We start from the raw sequence: 21,228 nt of genomic DNA, 5'->3' as shown, positions 1-21,228 counted from the left end.
CAACCGGGCACTGATCTGATATGGTCCATCCCTGGTGTAAACAGACCTCTCCAATGCATTGTGTCTTGCATTTTGTCTGTGTGAATAAACTGACCACATATATGTGCTGGAGGCAAGATTTTGAATAGACAGGCAACAAACATCCATCTGCTAACACTTTATTAGTGACGTAGTTACACTTGTACTTATTATATTAATAACAGTAAATTATACAAACCACTGGTCGAGAGATGCTGTTTGCTAATGTTCATTGAAACTATGGTTTCGGGAAATACAGAATCGTTGAAATATGTTATATGTTAATACCCAATAATATTGGCTAACATTGCTTTTGGGAATGTTGTGGCAGGAGGGACACAACAGGTGGGCTTCACTAATAACCGAGATGTTCCCTTTCTCTCAGTCACTTCAGTTGTTGTTTAGCCGCTATTGGGCCATGTAGACTTTAAGGGTGGAGGCAGACAGATGCCTCTCCAGGCAAGAACGTTCATCAGGAGCATTATTGCCTCGTACAGAGGTGGAAACACTGTTTAGACTCAGTACAAGCAGCAACAAAGGAAGGATATACAGTGTTTCCCAAGGTGGTGGATTCACAGCGAGGGGGAGCAAGGGACCCCACGGCAGGAGGCTCTCCATCCCTCGTTACTCATGGCGGACAAAGCGATGAAACACCTACTTTGCTCCTTAGGTCTGCTGTGGAGGTGACTGTCCAGCCTTCTCTGTACTTGCCACACTTACCTGTTGTGTGCAGATCCGTTGCAGCAGAACGCGCGGAGGGGGCATGCTTGTGTCCACCGAGATTCTGGTGCGAATGTTCGATGTCTGGCCATCGAGAAGACGAGGACCATGAGCATTGTGTGTGTGAAATTGCTCTTTTAATGACCATGTAAAATTCACTGCCCTCTACGATGGAAGTGAGGCTCGCCCTGGCCAGGGCAAACAGGCCTGCACCCTCTCCTTCCTGGATCGCCCATTCGACGGATGGACAGTGCAACCTTCCTGCAACTGGACCTCTGGGGTCTGGCTGCCTTTCCAGGCTGTTCCGTGGCCGGTGCAGCCTTCGCAGGCTGCCCTCGGCGACGAGAAGACGGAGCTTGGGCTCTCGGGGGTTTAGAGAAAGAACCTGCGCCGAGGCAAGATGTGTTTGATCGCCTCTGTCTGCTTCTTCACTGCTGAGAACTGCATTGAGAAGTCCTCGACAGTGTTGCCGAACAGGCCTTGGGAAAGCGCCAAAGGATGAGCCAAAGGATGAGCCAAAGGTGACGCTTCTGGACCACTAATGGCCTGCGCCATCACCTTCGTAGCCCAGAGGGCATAGTCAGTGGCCGAAAGCCGTTCCTGCATTACCTCCGAGTCATGACTATCTTCATACAGGTCTTTCAATGTTTTGGATGGCTGATAAACTTGCAGGATAGCATAGCGTGCTACACGGATGCAGCCAGGCCAACGGCATTGTGAGCCCTCGCTGTGAGAGACAAGGTAACCTTACAAGTCTTGTCAACAAGTCAAGTCAACGTCACGCGTGGGGCAGGGTGGAGGAGACCACTCAAGCCCAACGCTCACGACTGCCCGGGAGAGCACTGCTGCCAACTCAGCGTCAGCCTGTGCTGTCATGCCTGAAGGCAGCAGCACAGACGAGTCATCCTTGTCAGAAGACATAAGCCCGCCCTCCGATGCTGCGAGTGACACTTCATCTTCCTCTCGAGCCCTGAATGAGAAATTAAGCTCGCTCAAGGGTGAGACGCCAAACTCGGAAGCGCTGCACTGTGTTTATTGTGTGAACAGTGTAGTACAGTAGTACTCTCTTATCTGACACACTCAGTTCAGTTCATGGAGTCTCTCCTAATGAGCTGATGATCTGGTTCAGGTGTGTTAAATAAGGGAGACATACAAAATGTGCAGAGCAGTGGGTCACGAGGACTGGAATTGGGAACCACTGGTGTAGTAGACTGACATGGAAGAGAAGAAATTTTCGAATAAAGTCATTATTTTTTGGGGTTTTTGTTTTGTTTTTTGCACACAAAACGTATTCTCATCGCTTCATAACATTAAGGTTGACATGAGGATGAGTAATTAATGACAGAATTGTTTGGGTGCACTAACCCTTTAACTTCAGAGCCATAGCCTCATGAGTGCTCTGACACACAGTGCAGTAGCGTATTAGGTGACTTGAGTTTGATTCCCAGCTTGATGTTCTAGTTCATCTCTGTCTCTCATTCACTGTCATTACCTAATAAAGGTGAGATAAGTGCCCCTAAAAAAGCTATTAAGGCGAGACACGGCAGGCAAAAACATCGATTTTTTATGCAGTGGTCAGTTTTGAGATTTTGGGCTAGTTTACTCCTTCAGTATGTGTTCTTTCAAGCTGCTATAAAGAAAACGTTGAAAATATACATTAAGATGTTTATTTTATTACATTTTGTTTACTTGCGGCAGTAAGTTTCTCCCGAATTTACCAGGAAGTTAGCATTCAAACGCGACACGCCGAGCTCCGTCTGTTTTCTTAAGTCTGTCATGACTGGGATCATTGTAAAGCTCTGAGTCTCCTGCACAACGCTATGTAACCCAAATATGGGCATTTCCTTTCTATCAGTAACCAATCGTGAATGTCCAAAGGGGGATTTAAAGTTAATGACGATTTCTCATTTAGAGCTATTTAAATCTTTAACTGCCGTTTTCTCAAAATGAGTTTTTTGCGGTTTTTTATCATTCTCCAGTACATACTTCTCAGCCTATGTAGCACCTGTGTACACCAAACTTTCCAGTTATACACTTAGCAGTATTCTGAAGATATTATCAGAGGGATTTTTTAATAAATCATTCCTGGCCTGATTTATGTGACATTTTAATAAAAAAAATATGGCGAAAATCTATTTTTTATGGCTATGGACAGTATATTTTGATTTCCTAGGTAATGAAAGCATATATCCTGAAATCCCTCTGAGTTTTTATTTTCATCTTGTGTGTAAACAAAATGAAAAAAGAATTTTACACCTGGCTTTATCATATGTTCAGATCTATCTACCGAAAATATATGCAAAATCGTGCATATTTAATGAGATAATGCCTAATTTGCATAATTAAACATACAAATTTCTAAACCTTGTAATACATTTTTTTTATATACTTGTGTAAGTAATCAACTGAGGAAGTTTCATGGTGATATCTATTATTAATTTTTTTTTACCCTATTCACCTGTAGTGTCTCGACTTAACACATCATCCAAAAAGTTTATTAAAAAATAATAAATAATTATTATTCTGTCATGACAACTCTCAGGAGATTGGTATGTTAATAGAGATTGACATGGTAATGGATATGACAATGTTAATGTATTTTGGTCTTGGCGGAATAGATCTGCTATGCTGCTGCTGATGAGACTTGCTACTACGAATACATTCACAGACTTTGATGTGAGCATGTAAATCATGCTGCAGCTGCTGCACATGTAACATACATAAATTAACCCCGTAGCAGATCTATACTAGGTGGAGCTGGGGAAGGGGGAGGGTTCTGAAAGCGTGCTGCAAACTGTTAAGAGCAAACAATGCCAAGTATTTGAATGTTTGAGTTGAATGCAGCAAGCTCATTGGCTGCTCATGCAACAGCAACCAATCAGCTGTGCTAAGTAGATACACTGCCATTAAGCTAAAGACCTATCAGCCTGCACCATTCAGAGTTTCATGCCAGAACTATGTAATTATGTTTGTGAATGATTATAAAGTAATTTATGTTATTTAAATACGGTTAAACTCAAAAAAAATTCATGTCTGTGTCTGTGACATCATTGCAACTGTCTAATGATTTTGTGCTAATTATATGGTTTAGGGACCAGTTAGTCAAGTCAAGTCAAGTCAAGTCAAGTCAAGTCAAGTCATCTTCATTTATATAGCGTTTTTAACAATGTAGATTGTTCCAAAGCAGCTTTACATTGATAATAGGAAATTAAGCAGCTCTAGAATAAAGTTATTGTCCAGCTAAAGTTAGTTTGATTGATTCACTTCCGTCGCAACGATCATTAGTTATTAACTTAGGGTCCGCTAACATGACACCATTTTAACAGAAAACTCTTAAGTTCTTTCTGCGCAAACTTCAAAAACGCGAACCAGTGAGAACGCCGATGGCATGCACATGCGTATTACAAGTTCAGTCTATAGGTATGTGCGTTTGAATATATGTGTGCAGGCGTGTAGTCCTTCCCTACAAATCAACCCTCAACATACTACTTGTCTGGCCTTAAAATTATCGCTTCCAAGTAGCCTCGCGAATCGGAATTATCCCGACAACGCTTTATCTGTAGATAGGTAAAGGGAGGGGAGGGGAGGCCTTCACAGGGAAAAGCCTAGTTGACATTTCAGGACTGCGCTGTCGTCGCGTCCAGGTGCAGGTCCTTCATCAGATCTGGATACAGCCTGGATCCGGCGGACTGCGGTAAACCTCGGGATAAACAGAGAGACTAATATTAGTGTAGACGCCATTCTTCTAATGATGTAACGAGTACATCAGGGTTTATGGGAAGTGTTCCCGGTTCCGGCTGACCTAATCTATGCAGCCTAACATTGAATTATAAAAGTCTATAATGTGTTATGTGTATGCTAGGTCAAAGAGATGTGTTTTTAGTCTAGCTTTGAACTGACAGAGTGTGTCTGCTTCCCGGACAATGTTAGGAAGACTGCTCCAAAGTTTTGGTGCTAGAGTGGAAAAGGATCTACCGCCAGCAGTTGATTTTGATATTCTAGGTATTATCAACTGGCCGGAATTTTGAGATCGCAATAGACGTGAAGGACTATAATGCGTTAAGAGCTCGCTCAAGTACTGCGGAGCTAAACCATTTAGTGCTTTGTAAGTAATCAGCAATATTCTAAAATGTATACAATGTTTAATAGGGAGCCAGTGCAGTGTTGACAGAACTGGGCTAATATGGTCATACTTCCTGGTTCTGGTAAGAACTCTAGCTGCTGCATTTTGGACCAGCTGTAATTTGTTTATTAAGCGTGCAGGGTGTCAGGATGTATACTCGGATACCAAGAAGGATTCAGTATAACATTTATTGAAGCTCTCGTTGGACAGCAGGTAAATGAAGATGCATTAACAGGTACTGTGAGAATAACATGAATGATCGTCTTTTCTCTTGCAGATAGCAGCAGGCTTGAGTATGGCACGAAACACAATCCGAGGAACACACCGAGGAGAACGCGGGATCTCAAGACGAGGAAGTAGTTAAGTATCACTGTGGAAACAGACTGGTACTGTTCAGGAACATAAGTCTGGAATGCACAGAGAGCAGGTTAGTGGGTCTTTCCTAGTTCAAGGTTCGACAGGGACTGGAGGTGAGGTGTGTTCCTTTGTAGTGTTCAGTGATTGCTGGGATTGATGACAGGTCCAGGTGATTAGTATTCGGGTGAGTGTGATCTTTGTGTTGTGGATGTGAATGAGCCTGATTGATTCCTGACATTACCCCCCTCTCCAGGGTCCGCGCCAGTGGACCGAGGACCCCGACGTCGTGGTGGTCTGCCTCGAGGTCGTGGAGCTGGTCAATGTGGATGCTGTTGGTGGAATTCAGTGAGAAGAGCCGGGTCTAGGATATCGTCTCGAGGAACCCAAGATCTTTCTTCTGGCCCATAACCTTCCCAATCGACAAGGTATTCTAAACGACCACCCCGAGTAGATGGGATCTTCTTCGATGGTAGGTATGGGAGGTGTGTAGTCAGGATCAGGCTCTGTGGAGGGAGGAAGAACAGAAGGATAGTGAGGTTTCAGGAGTGACACATGGAACACTGGGTGAATCTTGAATTGAGGAGGGAGGTGGAGCCTGTATGTGACTGGATTGACTTGATGGAGAATTTTGAAGGGTCCTATATATCGTGGGCTTAATTTATGGCAGGGCTGGCGTAAACGGATGTCTCGTGTTGAGAGCCAGACAAGTTGACCAGGTTCAAACGTGGGCGTGTCATTTCGTCGTGCATCCGCAAATCTTTTGTGTCTGCGTATGGCCTGCTGGAGATGATGGTGGGTATCATTCCACACTCTTTCACTTTCTCGAAACCAGTAATTAACAGAAGGGACCTCGGAAGGCTCACCGGACCACGGAAACAGTGGTGGCTGGAAACCAAGGAAGCATTGGAAGGGAGTTAATCCTGTGGTGGTCTGATGCAAGGAGTTTTGGGCATATTCTGCCCAGGCGAGGAATTGATGCCATGTGTCTTGACGATTTTGACAGAACGTGCAGAGGAAACGATTTATCTCTTGAACCTTTCTTTCAGTCTGTCCATTGGCCTGAGGATGGTACCCCGGTGTCAAGCTTATCGTTACTCCGAGAAAAGAAAAGAAAGCTTTCCATACCCGTGAGATAAATTGGGGTCCTCGATCCGACACAATGTCCTCAGGAATGCCAAAGTGACGAAAAACCTGGTTGAAGAGGCTCTCGGCTGTCTCAAGAGCTGTAGGAAGACCCGGTAAGGGGATCAGTTTACAGGCTTTGGAGAATCTGTCGACTATAATAAGAATGTAGTTGTTGCCTCCTGATGGTGGTAAGTCAGTAATAAAATCGATGCCAAGATGTGACCATGGCCGTTGGGGAATGGGTAGAGGTAATAGTTTTCCTGAAGGTAAGTGACGGGGAGTCTTCGATACAGCGCAAACTTGACATCCCTGGACGAAACGCTGTACTTCCTCTCTCATGCCCGGCCACCAATATCGTTGTTGTAGAAGGGTGTAAGTTTGTGTTGCTCCGGGATGACCTGTACCAACTGACGAATGAGCAGATTCGATGAGAAGTAGGCGATATTCGTTTGGAACGTACGTGAGAGTGTCAGGGCATTCCGGTGGTATAGGTTCTTGTCCCATAGCTTCTTGGATCTGATCATCAATGTCCCATATAATAGGGTTAACAAAAACTGTAGCGGGCAGGACTGGTTCAGGTTCGTCAACGGTGTCTGGAAAGGCATGGAGTCTGGACAAGGCATCTGCACGAATGTTCTTGGTTCCTGGCCAATAGGAAATGTGGAAATGGAACCGAGTGAAGAATAAGGCCCAACGGGCTTGACGTGGGTTTAGTCTTTTGGCTTCTTTAAGATATTGTAGATTCTTATGATCAGTAAGTACCATGAATGGATGTTGTGCCCCTTCGAGTCAATGTCTCCACTCCTCCAGAGCCAGCTTAATGGCGAGGAGTTCCGGATTACCCACATCATAGTTCTGTTCAGCTGGTGACAACTTCTTTGAAAAGAAGGCACAGGGAAGAGGTTTATGGACATTCTCCTGGTGCTGAGATAGTATGGCAATTACTCCAGTCGTGGAGGCATCGACTTCAACAGTGAAGGCAAGATCTGGGTTAGGGTGACGTAGAAGAGGAGCGGTGATGAATTTGTTCTTCAAAGTTTGGAAGGCGTGATCTGCTTCAGGATTCCAGGTCAAGGACTTCGGTTTTCCTTTCAGAAGAGAAGTAAGTGAAGAAGTTATGGTACTGTAGTTGTTAATAAATCTGTGATAGAAATTTGCGAAGCCAAGGAATCGTTGGAGTTCTTTTACTGTTTGTGGAGTGGGCCATGAAGTGACTGCAGCAACCTTTCCATCGTCCATCTGTACACCTTGCTTACTCACGATATACCCGAGGAAGGTAACTGATTCTTGATGGAAAATGCACTTCTCTGCTTTCAGGAAGAGAGAATGATCTCGTAATCGTTGGAGAACTCTGGAGACATGTCGTCGATGTGCAGATTCGTCTTGGGAGAATATTAGAATGTCATCTATATACACAATCACAAATTTGTTGAGGAAATCACGGAGTATCTCGTTCATGAAATCTTGAAACACAGAAGGGGTGTTGACCAGTCCATAAGGCATAACGAGGTACTCATAGTGACCTGAGGGGGTGATGAATGCCGTTTTCCACTCATCCCCCTCTCGTATCCGAATGAGAATACGCACTCCTGAGGTCTAGTTTGGTGAAGATACTAGCACCTCGTAGTTGGTCGAGTGATGTGGGTACGAGAGGAAGTGGGTACCGAAACTTTGTGGTGATCTTGTTAAGAGCTCAGTAATCGATGCAAGGTCTTAGACCCCCGTCTTTCTTTACCACGAAGAAGAAACTAGATGCTGCTGGAGAAGTTGATGGATGTATGTACCCCTGATTTAAGGCTTCTTGTATATATTCTTCCATGGCTCGTTGTTCTGGGATGGAGAGCGAATAGATGTGACCGCGGGGCACCGATTTTCCAGGTTCCAAGTCAATCGCGCAATCCCAAGGTCTGTGTGGAGGAAGATGAGAGGCTTTCTCAGGATTAAACACGTCTGCAAAGGAAGCATAACAGGGGGGAATTTCTGTGGACTGTTTTTCTCGAGGGCTCTCGATAGATGTCACTGCAATGGAGATGGTCTTTGGCGAAGGAGGGACAGGTCTTGGAAGTTTTGGGAAGCAAGTAGAGAAACAGATAGAACCCCAGCACAGAATATCTCCATTATTCCATGAAACCTCGGGATTATGCTGGATGAGCCAGGGTCTGCCAAGAATGATCGCAGAAGTGGAATTTTCTAACACCAAAGGAGTGAATGATTCTTCGTGCAAACAGCCTACTCTTAACGTGATTGGTTTGATTCTGTGTTTCACATACCCAGGATTCAAAACTTTTCCGGTCACTGTTTTGGCTGTGAACGGGGTTGGGGAGAGAGTCTTCGGGAGTTGAAGTTTCCGGCAGAGGTCGCCCGAAATGAAATTGCCCGCTGATCCTGAATCGATGAGGGCTGTAGCGGAAATGATAACATCAGTAGAAATCAATGATACTGTGGTGGATAGTGGAGCAACACTGAGGGGACTGATTGCCATCGAACTCACCAAGAGACGAGGTGGACGAACAGGACAGACACCGATGTAATGGGTGTTGTCTCCACAATACAGACAGAGATTATTAGTCATGCGTCTGGTTCTTTCTGATGGAGAGAGACGGGTATGGTCAATTTGCATAGGCTCAACCACAGGCTCAAATCCACAGGGATCTGGGTTCTCAGTAGGTCTGGATGAGAAAGCATATGATGATTGGTGATGATCAGCAGAATAATTTTGAACTCGACGGGAGACTCGGATAGATTGTTGAATAAACTTTTCAAGGCCCATGACATCATCATAAATTGCGAGTTGTAATCTGAGGGCTGGGTTCAAACCTTGACGGTAAGTAGTGATGAGTGCTCTCTCGTTCCACCCACTCGCAGCGGCAAGGGTTCTAAACTTCAACGCATATTCTGTAATAGACATTCGGCCTTGTTGGAGGTGATATAACTGTTTACAAATTGATGAATCACCTATTGGACAACCAAAAACTTCTTTGAAGTGCACTATGAAATTCTGAAGAGAATCGTTAACCGGTCCTGTCTGATTCCACATGGTTTCTGCCCATTGAAGTGCTCGGCCAGATAGAAGTGAAATGATGAAGGAGATCTTTGAACGTTAAGTAGGAAAATGGTAAGGTTGTACCTCTAGAGCAAGTGAGCATTGAAGAAGAAATCCATTGCAATCTTCTTCCCGACCAGAGAAGGGCGCTGGTTTCACCATCGGACTGGAAATGTACAGCGGGGAAGAATCGACAGATGCGGAAGTAGGGATCGCTGCCGCTCCGCGCTCGGCAGACTCGAGCGGAGGAATTCCAGCTGGATTGATCCCTGGATCGGGTTGTGCTGAATCCATAGTGATTGTAGGTCGAACCTTCTGTCAGGATGTATACTCGGATACCAAGAAGGATTCAGTATAACATTTATTGAAGCTCTCGTTGGACAGCAGGTAAATGAAGATGCATTAACAGGTACTGTGAGAATAACATGAATGATCGTCTTTTCTCTTGCAGATAGCAGCAGGCTTGAGTATGGCACGAAACACAATCCGAGGAACACACCGAGGAGAACGTGGGATCTCAAGACGAGGAAGTAGTTAAGTATCACTGTGGAAACAGACTGGAACTGTTCAGGAACATAAGTCTGGAATGCACAGAGAGCAGGTTAGTGGGTCTTTCCTAGTTCAAGGTTCGACAGGGACTGGAGGTGAGGTGTGTTCCTTTGTAGTGTTCAGTGATAGCTGGGACTGATGACAGGTGCAGGTGATTAGTATTCGGGTGAGTGTGATCTTTGTGTTGTGGATGTGAATGAGCCTGATTGATTCCTGACACAGGGCAACCACCCATAATAGCATTACAATAATTTAGCCTTGATGTCATGAACGCATGGACTAATTGTTCCGCATTTGTCAATGAGAGCATATGACGTAATTTAGATATATTTTTAAGATGGAAAAATGCGGTTTTACAGATACTAGACACGTGACTTTCAAATGAAAGATTGGTATCAAAGAGCAGACCCAGGTTCCTAACCGACGACGAAGACTTGACAGAGCAGCCATCAAGTGTTAGACAGTATTCTAGATTATTACGTGAGGACGTTTTTTGTCCAATAATTATTTTTTTCATTTCATACTTTCATTAAGTAGTAGGAAATTACTAGTCATCCAATTTTTTATATCACCTAAGCCCCTTTCACACAGAGATTCCGGAAAATACACGGATAAAGTGACCCGGGATTTGACCAGGGTTCATTTGATTTTGGTTCATTCACATTGCGAATGATTTTCCGGAATCAGATAGTGCGTTCACACACAACTCGTAAAAATCCTGTAAAGACACGTGACATCGACGTGACATGTAATGTCTCAGCAGCGTAGGTTTGCTTATGAGCTGCGATTTCTCACTCGAGAAACCACGCTTGTGCATTTTTTTCTCTGATTCGATCATAAACTTGCGCATTACGTACCGTTTCACAGCTGGCGAACGATCCCGGCTTCAGCGTCATCACTACGACACGGCATTATTACGGCTTTTGTTCACACAGCGCGCGTTCCGGGACTGAACACGGCAATGTTACTAGGTCCCCAACCCGGCATCAATCCCGGGTCATGTTTGCGTTCACACAGAAGGCGTTCTGGCAATTTGCCGGCAATTTCCCGGGTTCAAAGCGCTGTGTGAAAGGGGCTCTATACATTCCGTTCATTTTGTGAATTGGTCAGTTTCGTCAGGGCGTGAAGAAATATAGAGCTGAGTATCATCGGCATAACAGTGAAAACTAATTCCATGCTTCCTAATGATATCTCCCAAGGGTAGCATGTACAGAGTGAAAAGCAACTGTCCTAGTACTGAGCCTTGTGGTACGCCATACTGAACTTGTGATCGATGAGACATCTCTTCATCCTCAATCCTCACAGATACAATTTCTTTCTAAAAAGAAACATAGTTGTGAGGATACCGCCTTTTCTAGTATCTTTGACAGAAAAGGTAGATTCGAGATCGGCCTGTAATTGACTAATTCTGTACGATCAAGTTGCGTTTTTTTTAACAAGCGGTTTAAAAGCTTAAAAGCTTAAAAGTTTTTGGTACGTATCCTAATGACAAAGATGAATTAATGATATTAAGAAGAGGATCTATGACCTCTGGAAGCATCTCTTTCAGTAGCTTAGTCGGTATAGGGTCTAACATACATGTTGTCGATTTAGATGATTTAACAAGTTTAACAAATTCTTCCCCTTCTATAGCAATGAATGAATCAATTATTTCCTTAGGGACACTACAATGCACTGCCTGATGTGATACTGTAGTAGACGGTTGCATAGTTATAATTTTCTCCCTGATATTATCAATCTTATAAGTGAAGAAGTTCATAAAGTCATTACTGCTGTGCTGCTTGGAAACTTCTGGGCTTGAAGCTTTATTTTTCGTTAGTTTAGCCACTGTTTCAAATAAATACCTAGGGTTTTGTTTATTTTCTTCTAATAGGATTGAAAAATAAGCAGATCTAGCAGCTTTTAAGGCCTCTCTGTATGCAATTGAGCTCTCTTTCCATGAAATGCGAAATACCTCTAGTTTTGTTTTCTTCCAGTTGCGCTCCATTTTTCTGGCTGCTCTCTTAAGGGCCTGAGTGTGCTCGTTGTACCACGGTGTTGGACTATTTTCTTTAATCTTCTTTAAGCGCAATGGAGCAACTGTGTCTAAAGTGCTGGAAAAAAGAGAGTTAAAAGTTTCTGTCGCAATATCGAGTTCTTCTAAGCTATCTGGAATGCTGAGATGATGAAACTGATCAGGAAGATTATTAATGAAGCAATCTTTAGTGACAGAAGTGATAGGTCTAACATATTTGTAACACGGAGTCGGCTTTGCAGCCTTGGCTAAATGAAGTTTACACAAGACTAGATAATGATCTGAGATGTCATCGCTCTGCTGCAGAATTTCAACGGCATTAACATTGATTCCGTGTGATAATATTAGATCTAGGGTATGATTATGTAAGGCCCGCTATATTGGCCCAATTGCCGGTTCGCCAATACACGGGGAAGGAATCACGTGCTCTGTCCTCACTCATGCGAAGTATTGGTTGATTAAATTTGTAATACATTAATCATATGTATTCTCGTTAATTCATCTGACTCCATAAATGAAAGGGTTTTAATAATATCTGTGCCTCACTAAAAGTGAGTGAATGTTTGACTATTCCTTTTAACCATTAAATGAACAATGTCAAAATCAGTTAGAATAATCACATTTGGATTTATTATGTCAGGTAAATGTATCATGCCAATTTCATAATCAATTCAAAGATAATCGATACAAAACATCAAATTCTCCGGAATAAAGAAAAGATGCAAACCCAACATTAAGAAATACATGAGGCTGAGAGATCTCGGTCTCTCAGCCTCACGGGCCATCTGAGGTACAGAAAAGGCCCCGATCTCCCTGCTGCACCTCCTTAAATAGACAAACCTTTCACCTGGAAGCATGTGCTAACAATAGAAATTTGCATTCAGAGGTACACTGTAGCACCTCTTGGGGGTGTGTGACCATTTGCTTGAGAGACCAACCCCTCCTTGTATGCTAGTTATCCATAAACCTTCAAAAACCTTATTACCTTGTGTTTTACTTATTCTGGAAATAGGACATTTGTACCAGTCGCACTATGACATTTTAAATGATACCAAACATGAAAATACTCTGTGATAATCATTCACATTAAACTATACATTTTCTTGGGTGAATTCAGATGATCATCTGAGCATGAGAGAGAGGGGGTGAGGGGAGAGGGAAAGAGATGTAGATTAGATGACTCGGAGGTGAGACTTTCGTCTCGATGGTGCATGAGAGCCAGTTCAAATGCTAATCTCCAGAGAGGTCCTTTTGTCCTCTCAGGGCCTGGTCACCCTCAAAACAGACTGTCTGGAATTTTCTAATTTATCAATTCTTACAATTACGACAATGAGTAGGTCCTGACACATGTTGTCTAACTCCAATAGAGTTAAGAAGAGAACTAGAGAAAAGAGCAGCACCATCCCAGGAGGGATGAATACCATCTCTTTTCAACAGGTCTGCCCCAAAAACTTTTCCAATTGTCTATGAATTCTATATTATTTTGTGGACACCACATAGACATCCAGCCATTGAGTGAGGACAATCTACTAAGTATCTCATCACTCCTGCGAACAGGAAGGGGGCCAGAGCAAATTACAGTGCCTTAGGCCAAAGTGTGTTGTGGTTGCCATCTGCTAAATAAAAAAACAGCTGAATTACTATTATTTGTTTGTTTGTTTGTTTATTTATTTGCAATAAGAAGATAAACTCTGGCAGATCTCTCATCTACCAGACAAACACTTAATATATGACGGTGACCTACACATTTTGAGATTATTGTAGTATGTCAGAGAAAAACCATCACAGAGATTCTTAAGAGAGCTCCGCCTCATGACAAGGTCCAGTGTGTTCCATTGGTTTCTATTGTATTTGGTTCCACCCCCGAATAGTCCTAAATGTTACTTGTGTATATAAATAATAAATAATAAATAAAAGAAGGGACACCTATGAGATTTTACATTTGGTGCAAATCCAAAAACTATTGTTGAAACAAAATCATGTTATGGCACATATTTTTCAGTGAAAATGTGAAATACACATTAATTAATTTCCTGATTTGTTCCCATAATGCAACACAGTACATTATACACTATGTCAGTCAGAGGCGTAGATAAAGATCTTCTCTTCCCATCCACCAAACCTGGCGGATTGTTGGTTGTTTCCCTCCAGGAAGTTAAAGATTAACTTTCTGGGCTCAAATGTGTTAACACAAACTGTATATTTCATCCTAAAATTGCTTGTAAAATGTGACACTTTAAAGGAGGTAAGAACTCTAAATTGCTTCCAGAAGTATGAGATTGTTTACAGCACATCCACTACTACTATGTGTTTGATGCCTGGGGAGGGTAGGTGTTTGAATGGGGTGGATAGTAATCTCTTTACGCCTTTTTCAGTTCACTTTTTTATGGTAATGGTTTGGGAAAGTGTTTAAAAGCATAATGCGTCCTACATCAGTATGAGGTGACAATTAAAACCATTTGGTTCCAAAATACTGTAAAATAAATTTCATTAGTTCACCCCAAAATTAAAATTTCCTAATAATTTACTCACCCCAATGCCATCCAAGATATCCATGTCTTTCTTTCCTCAGTGGGAGAGAAATTATGTTTTTTGAGGAAAACATTTCTGGATTTTTCTTCTAACAATGGACTTCATTGGTTACCATAGTTTTTAAGTCCAAATCAATGCAGTTTCAAAAGTCTTTGAAGTGTTTAAACGGGCTGTACGCGATCACAGCTGAAGAAGAGGTTGTTATCTAGCTAGCGAAACGATAGGTCATTTAAAAAAAAGAAGAAGATAATTTATAGACTTTTTACCTTCAATAGTTCGGATTGAGCTGATCAACAAACAGACAGCGAACTACGTCATCACGTTGAAAGGTCACGCCGGCGCCGGCAATACTATTTGAACTACTATTCATATTCATCAGAATGTTATTCATATACTATTCATATTCATATTCACTGAATACTATTACTATATATATAATAGCAAACAATACTATTTGAACTATCCTCCTATGTACGGTCGCATTGTAAACAGTGGGGCGGTACTTCTGCCGGCGCCGGTGTGACCTTTCAACGTGATGACGTAGTTCCCTGTCCGTTTGTTGATCAGCTCAATCCGAACTATTGAAGGTAAAAAGTCTATAAATTATTATCTTTTTTTTTAAATGACCTATCGTTTCGCTAGATAACAACCTCTTCTTCAGCTGTGATCACGTACAGCCCATTTAAACACTTCAAAGACTTTTGCATTGATTTGGACTTAAAAACGATGGAAACCAATGAAGTCCATTGTTAGAAGAAAAATCCAGAAATGTTTTCCTCAAAAAACATAATTTCTCTCCCACTGAGGAAAGAAAGACATGGATATCTTGGATGGCATTGGGGTGAGTAAATTATTAGGAAATTTTCATTTTGGGGTGAACTAATCCTTTAAGATAAAACTGAAGATTAAATGTTTAAAAAACACAGCATAGTTGCAATGTGTGTAGATACATCAAAATCCATCATTAGTTAGAGACGTTTTATGGGTCAAGTCATTTTACTGCATATATCACAAATGTAAAATCATGTTGTGTCCAAGCAAGCATTCGTTCGTTCATTATTATAACCTATGGGGTACCACCTCTTTCAGGATCAGGATGTATTCGTGATTTTTTTTTTAAGTTGCTTTTTACCAAGGGGACTGTTGAAATACGACCTCATACTCTCTGGGTTTTTAAGACTCGATCCTTAAATGGTAATGATAGAGATGGTATTTAGTGTGCTCTCTTTCCCAGACAGTTGTATTTTACCAGTATGTACAAGTCTTTTGTTTAGCTGAATGCAGCAGAAGGTCATGCATGAGAATTAATACTGTTTAAGAGGATTCCAGACAGTTGGTATTTCTTTGTTGGACCATTGTATTTTTTTATTTATTATTATTATTAGAAAACCCAATGTTTGGAATAAAATAATTGTTGAAGCGTCTTTGTGCCTCTTAGCACACATCACTTTTAATTCATCTTTGTGACCCCTGTCCTAATGTATTCATTTCTGTCCTCCCATCATTTCGGAGAGGGAGAAGGACAGAGAGAGAGAGAGAGAGAGAGAGAGAGAGAGAGAGAGAGAGAGAGAGAGAGGGAGGGGGAGAGGGGCATGTGTGACTGTTTACAGCTGGGACTATCTGTTTATGTCAACCTGACTAGCAGTGGAGTGGCTGTTTTTCTCCTAACGGCTTCTCTCTCTTCAGCGTATCTGCTTAGGCTGTAGTCTTCTCTAAGCCTTTACGTGAGACCCTCTTCGGCTGAGCTCTTATCGTTTATGAACAAGTTATCTAAGCGATATCCGATCTGACAAAATATTTGAGGTGGCTGTGATATACTCCTGTATTGGAGCGAGAGAGACCAGGCAAAGGGAATATTCAACATACTCGTTTCCAAATGGATGGGATGAAGCCAGAATCGACGGCTGAGGAGAATCAAGATGAACGGGAAGAAAGCAAAGGTTTGTAACTGTGTGTAATCGTTTTCTGTTTTGTACTTCGACTCGGATTATTGTGCTATATGTTTAGAGAGCGGCTTAACCTATTTACGAAGGCTTCGCTTGCGCGCCGTTCATTGTGAATGGATCGAATATTTTATTGATTGAAGTGCTTGTGATCCTCATCGTGCCATTCACTTATCATTAAAATGCTTTTACGCAGTTAATTCGATTAGGGAATGCGCATGTTTTATCTAGGCACCTTTGGAGCGCTGGTGATGTCAAATTTACCTCTGCGTCTTTGGAGAGCCGTTTCCATCGCTGCGAATGATGATGATGATTTGAATAAGAGCTGCTCCTGTTACCTTAGTGAATTCCCCTAAGCAAAAAAGAAGAACATTTTTTTTTTTTTTTGGACCATATGGATTCATCCATATGAAATACTATAGCCTACTATAATTACATTTAGAGCATATTCTAAATGTTGTGTTGTCTTAGTGTCGATAGTATTGTTGATGGTGACGAGGTGGAGGTGTCGCATTGTAGGCCATTGAAGGTGTTGTTTACATCGTTGTAGTGTTCGCTGCTAAAACAAATGGACGAATTCCTATGTTTCTTATATTATATTTTACTAATTTGATAAATAAATTTGAATTTAAATTAAAATTTGCGCTATATCCTGAACATTTTTGACAAACCCCCCCCCCCCCCCCCATTTTTTTTACAGCTTACAGTAGAAAATAAAAGCATCAGATACGAAAAGAATGCATGCTTTGAATATGTAAAAGGCTGAGCACTTTATTGTAACCTACAGCACCTGATCCCCTGAAAAAACAACAACCATGTAATCAAAAGATAAATCGTGTCTTTAAATACAGGTTATTTGTGATTTCTGAGTTTAGCTGATATTGGTTCAGGATTTATGATAATAAAAATATCTTATCATAAGCTGTGCTCTAAAGAAGACTATCCCTGCCTCCCACTTGACCCCCACCAGAATTGATATTTTACATGCTTCTGTACTATTTTTGTGTAGGCATAATACTTTTATGTTAACTGAGTTATGGATTTGCAGTTAAGTCCAAGTTCTCCACAAGCATCAAAGCAACAAGGAGGCTGCTCCTTCACTCCACCCACTGGTTCATTAATGTTTCAAGCCTTGAACGATCAGAGATCTAATCCATCTTTGTTAATATTCACTGCTCATAAAATCATGACATTCAAGCAGATAATTCCATATGCCTTTATTCTTTCTACCACATTCTTATACTCATTCATATAAAATTTTGACCAATTTTGCCCCTAGTATGATTAGATTAATACATTATGGAAAAGGAGACCTAATGGTACCATATGTGTTGCAAGTCTTTATGAAAATTGTATGCATTTCCAAGAACTGTTGGTCTCTGTCAGGTCATCAGATGCTATGGTCCTTCGGTGAGAGGTTGAGCTTTGGAGGCAGAGTACACATAATTTGTTTACTTAAAGAATAGTGAACTGTAGAATAGTGAAGACTTTGAAAGTGAATTCTCAATTTAAGGTAGCAATAACATTTTTACATAACTTTTTTGCACTCGTAGTCACAACTTGCTCTTTCTGTGATGTGACTCCTTGTCCTTCCTTTGATGTAACTGTTCTGCAGTTAAAGTCGGCATGCAACGGAAGATGCAAAAGTTGTTATGCATACACGAGCTTCCCAAACAAGAAAAAATAAAATGTAGGATGGAACTTTTGTTCCATCCTCGGGAATAGAGTGGTGCAGGGATGACATATTTTTGTAGACCAACTGGCTTTTCCTTTTTCCACTGGCTTTTGGACTCTTGCATAAAATAAGGTCTCTGACTAACAAAATCTTATGATTCATACATGTTTTGTTCATCGAGATAATCTTCACAAATGAAAAAAGTCAAAAGCTATATGTAGGCTAGGCTATAAACAAACTACACCACAGTCAAATGACTTCAATGTCACTAAGCTTGCGACAACTCTTTCAGTCTTTGTTAAAAAACATTTTCATTGAAAGTTTCAGTTATAATAGTTTGCAAGCGCGCCATTATAATCACAATGAGACTGTGGAAAGTGGACTAGTGAGTAGATGAGTTTACCTGTTCGGCTGATATCCCCAACAACTTCTGTAGTCCCATTTAGCCACTTGTTCGCAACCACTTTTTTTAAAAAAAGTAACAGCTTTAAAAAAGAGGGAATTACTGATTTATCGCAGAATAAAACGTGAAAAAATCTTGAGCTCTTATTCACCAGAGACCTTATTTCAAGCGTTTAACCAAAAACCCATTCAAAAAACCTAACTTCAGGACGATGGAACCAGAAGTGCTAAAATGCTAACTCTTCTGGGCTTTGACCTACAAAAAAATGTCATCCCTGCACCACTCTATTATTTGGATCATTGTGGTTTGCAATTGCCCATAAACACATCATCAAAGAAGAGAAGAGATGTTTTTGCAGGGGAGGGGAAGTTATTTTGATTAAAGTTTGTAAGGGTACATTCATTAAAAAATAATAATTATGTGCACAGATAAATCATTTATAATAAATACTGCAATATTGCATAAAAATAATTGTCAATTATTTTACATAATAATGGTACACAACACCATCTTATCACAATCCAATCAACAACCATTGGATAAAATCAAGTCCCTCCCTAAATGTAATAAAAAAAAATTCAACAAGTTATTTTACCCCAAAATGTGTCACAATACAGAAGTAAATTTGGTCACAATTAAATGCCTTAAAACTTTTAGAAAAAAAAAAAAATAAAAAAAAAAATATATATATATATATATATATATTTGCAGTAAGCAATAATTCCTACATTTTCTAACATTACTGTAAAATAAATAATGTGTATGTGAAGAGACCAGATCAACAGGTGTTTTGAAGCCTTGTCATTGCTGAGGTTTCGAGGCTAATATTGTTGTAGAGCAGAATTTTGCAGACATTTTATTCATTCTTTATTTTGTACACCTTGTTCAATTTCCTTCAAAGCTTTCTGAGTATTGTTCATCATTTGACCAATTCATTGTCCCTTTAATGGGGTACTTGTTTATGTTTCTCAATGAGTACATAACATAAGTCAATGATGAGAGAATATGCATATGAGAATATGAGAATTTTTAATCTCACATGTACAGAAGAGGTGGCATGCACGCTCTTCTCTTTTTACATAACTCATGCACTTTCCACATCAAAAGGATTACATCATTCCTGTGACATGAAAGGGGAGGGGCATATAGACTGCAGGTGGGGGAGATATGAAAATTGCAATAATATCTTTTCACTGTTAGAGACATTGTATTTTTTACATCTGTTTTTGGAGTCAGGAAATATGTAGGACTGGGAACAGTAAAGTAATGGCTCACATGATGGAAATAACATTATTTTTTTCCATTATTGTCTACTGTACAATAATAGAAAATACTTTTTGTGGTCTGCTTTTAGCCTTTAGGCCAGTATTGCCTGATATAGATGTTAAGGATACTCTCAGATAAAGGTATTTTTCTCAGGTTTATGTACATTTATTTTCTTGGGACTGGCACATTTATTTGGTGTCAGTGTTCAATAGCAGTGTGGGGAAGTTACACAGAAAAAAAATACTAGATGTCTTTCAAGTATTTTTCAAATTTCTAAAACCTCTATAGTGAGACTTTAAATTCTAGAGAACATAGCATTTACTGTAAAACCTGTTTGTTTTTGTGTGCATGTACCTGTGTATGTGTGCAGTTGTGTGTGTTAATGTTTTTGAGTACCTGAGATTAGAGTCTTCAATAAACTGTTGAACTGTTGAACTTACAGTGGTGGAAAGTTCTTTAATGGAAAGTTACAAATGTTTGTAAACTTTTTACAGTTTTTATTTTTTTGTTCAAAATGCGTTTAATTCCTTTTCATCTATGCATGCAAGCCACAAATACCATGCGTATCTCATATACAATAAGGTGCATACATTTCAGAGGTATACCAAAACAAATAGTAACAAAACAAAATAGATTACAAAGTAATTTGTATCTAATTTAACACACAAAATACTTTTTGTACACAGACCCCTTCGATTTTGGTAATATACTGTAGACACCTTTTTCATATTTAAGTTCAGTTTGAAATAAGACTTTGAGGGTGCTGGTTTCCGACTGATTCAGGTCATTCTTCTTTCTATTTTTTATCCAGTGTATTTTAAACAACTTTCTTCTGGAGTATGAGGGCTGTGTGTGTGTTTGTGCTGTATGTAGTCTGGGCTTTTCATTACCCAGTATCAGTTAACCTGATCTCTGTTCCCATACTACTTCCCTCTTTCATTCTCTCTATCTATCTCTTCCTCCATCTCTCCCCATTTAAATTAATTTTAATTTAATTTTCAGCATGTCCACATTCAGCATTTTCCTACTGCAAAACTAGTTGTCTGTTAAGTGTACACTGTATACACTCTTTTGTGTTGTTTCATCTGGAGTTCCAGGTACTTCCAGTAGCTCACAGAGCAGTTTGTTTTTTGAAGGTTTTAGATCCAGCCTCTGTCTTCCAGCAGAGCTGCTACCATGAGGTTTGTAGTAAACATTTCATGAACCATTCAGAGTTGTTGTCTGTTAATTGGGATTTTACTTGCACCTGGATTGAACCCATTTATTATTGAGTCCATTTTGACACTTCAGTCTTTCATTACTGTCAATGTGGTTGCAGGTGTTATTCAGAGCTATTGTGACAATAGAAAGTGGCTTGAGGCTCCTGTGTTGTTGAATTCAATTTTTGACCTACTATAATACGGTTCTCAATTCCAAACACTGATATGTGAGCTTAGCCTTTCTCAAGATTGCAGAGTACT

General features: G+C 40.7%; 1 protein-coding gene across 4 annotated transcripts in view; it reads left to right on the top strand.

The window, feature by feature from the left end:
- Positions 1-21,228, top strand: part of gpm6ba (glycoprotein M6Ba) — an 84,943-nt gene that overhangs the window by 31,862 nt on the left and 31,853 nt on the right. The window contains exon 1 of one of the 4 annotated variants that reach the window (XM_084395960.1): positions 16,023-16,421. The exons of 2 other annotated variants lie outside the window; for them this stretch is intronic. In XM_084395960.1, the coding sequence (XP_084252086.1) occupies positions 16,358-16,421 (64 nt within the window). In that variant the 5' untranslated portion in view covers positions 16,023-16,357. Of the gene's footprint in view, positions 1-16,022; positions 16,422-21,228 lie in introns of those variants that run through there. One more of the 4 variants, XM_084395959.1, reaches the window with a different exon arrangement.

This window comes from Rutilus rutilus (genome assembly GCF_951802725.1).
Source record: "Rutilus rutilus genome assembly, chromosome: 2".
NCBI lineage: Eukaryota > Metazoa > Chordata > Actinopteri > Cypriniformes > Leuciscidae > Rutilus > Rutilus rutilus.
This window is presented reverse-complemented; position numbering and strand designations above follow the sequence as displayed.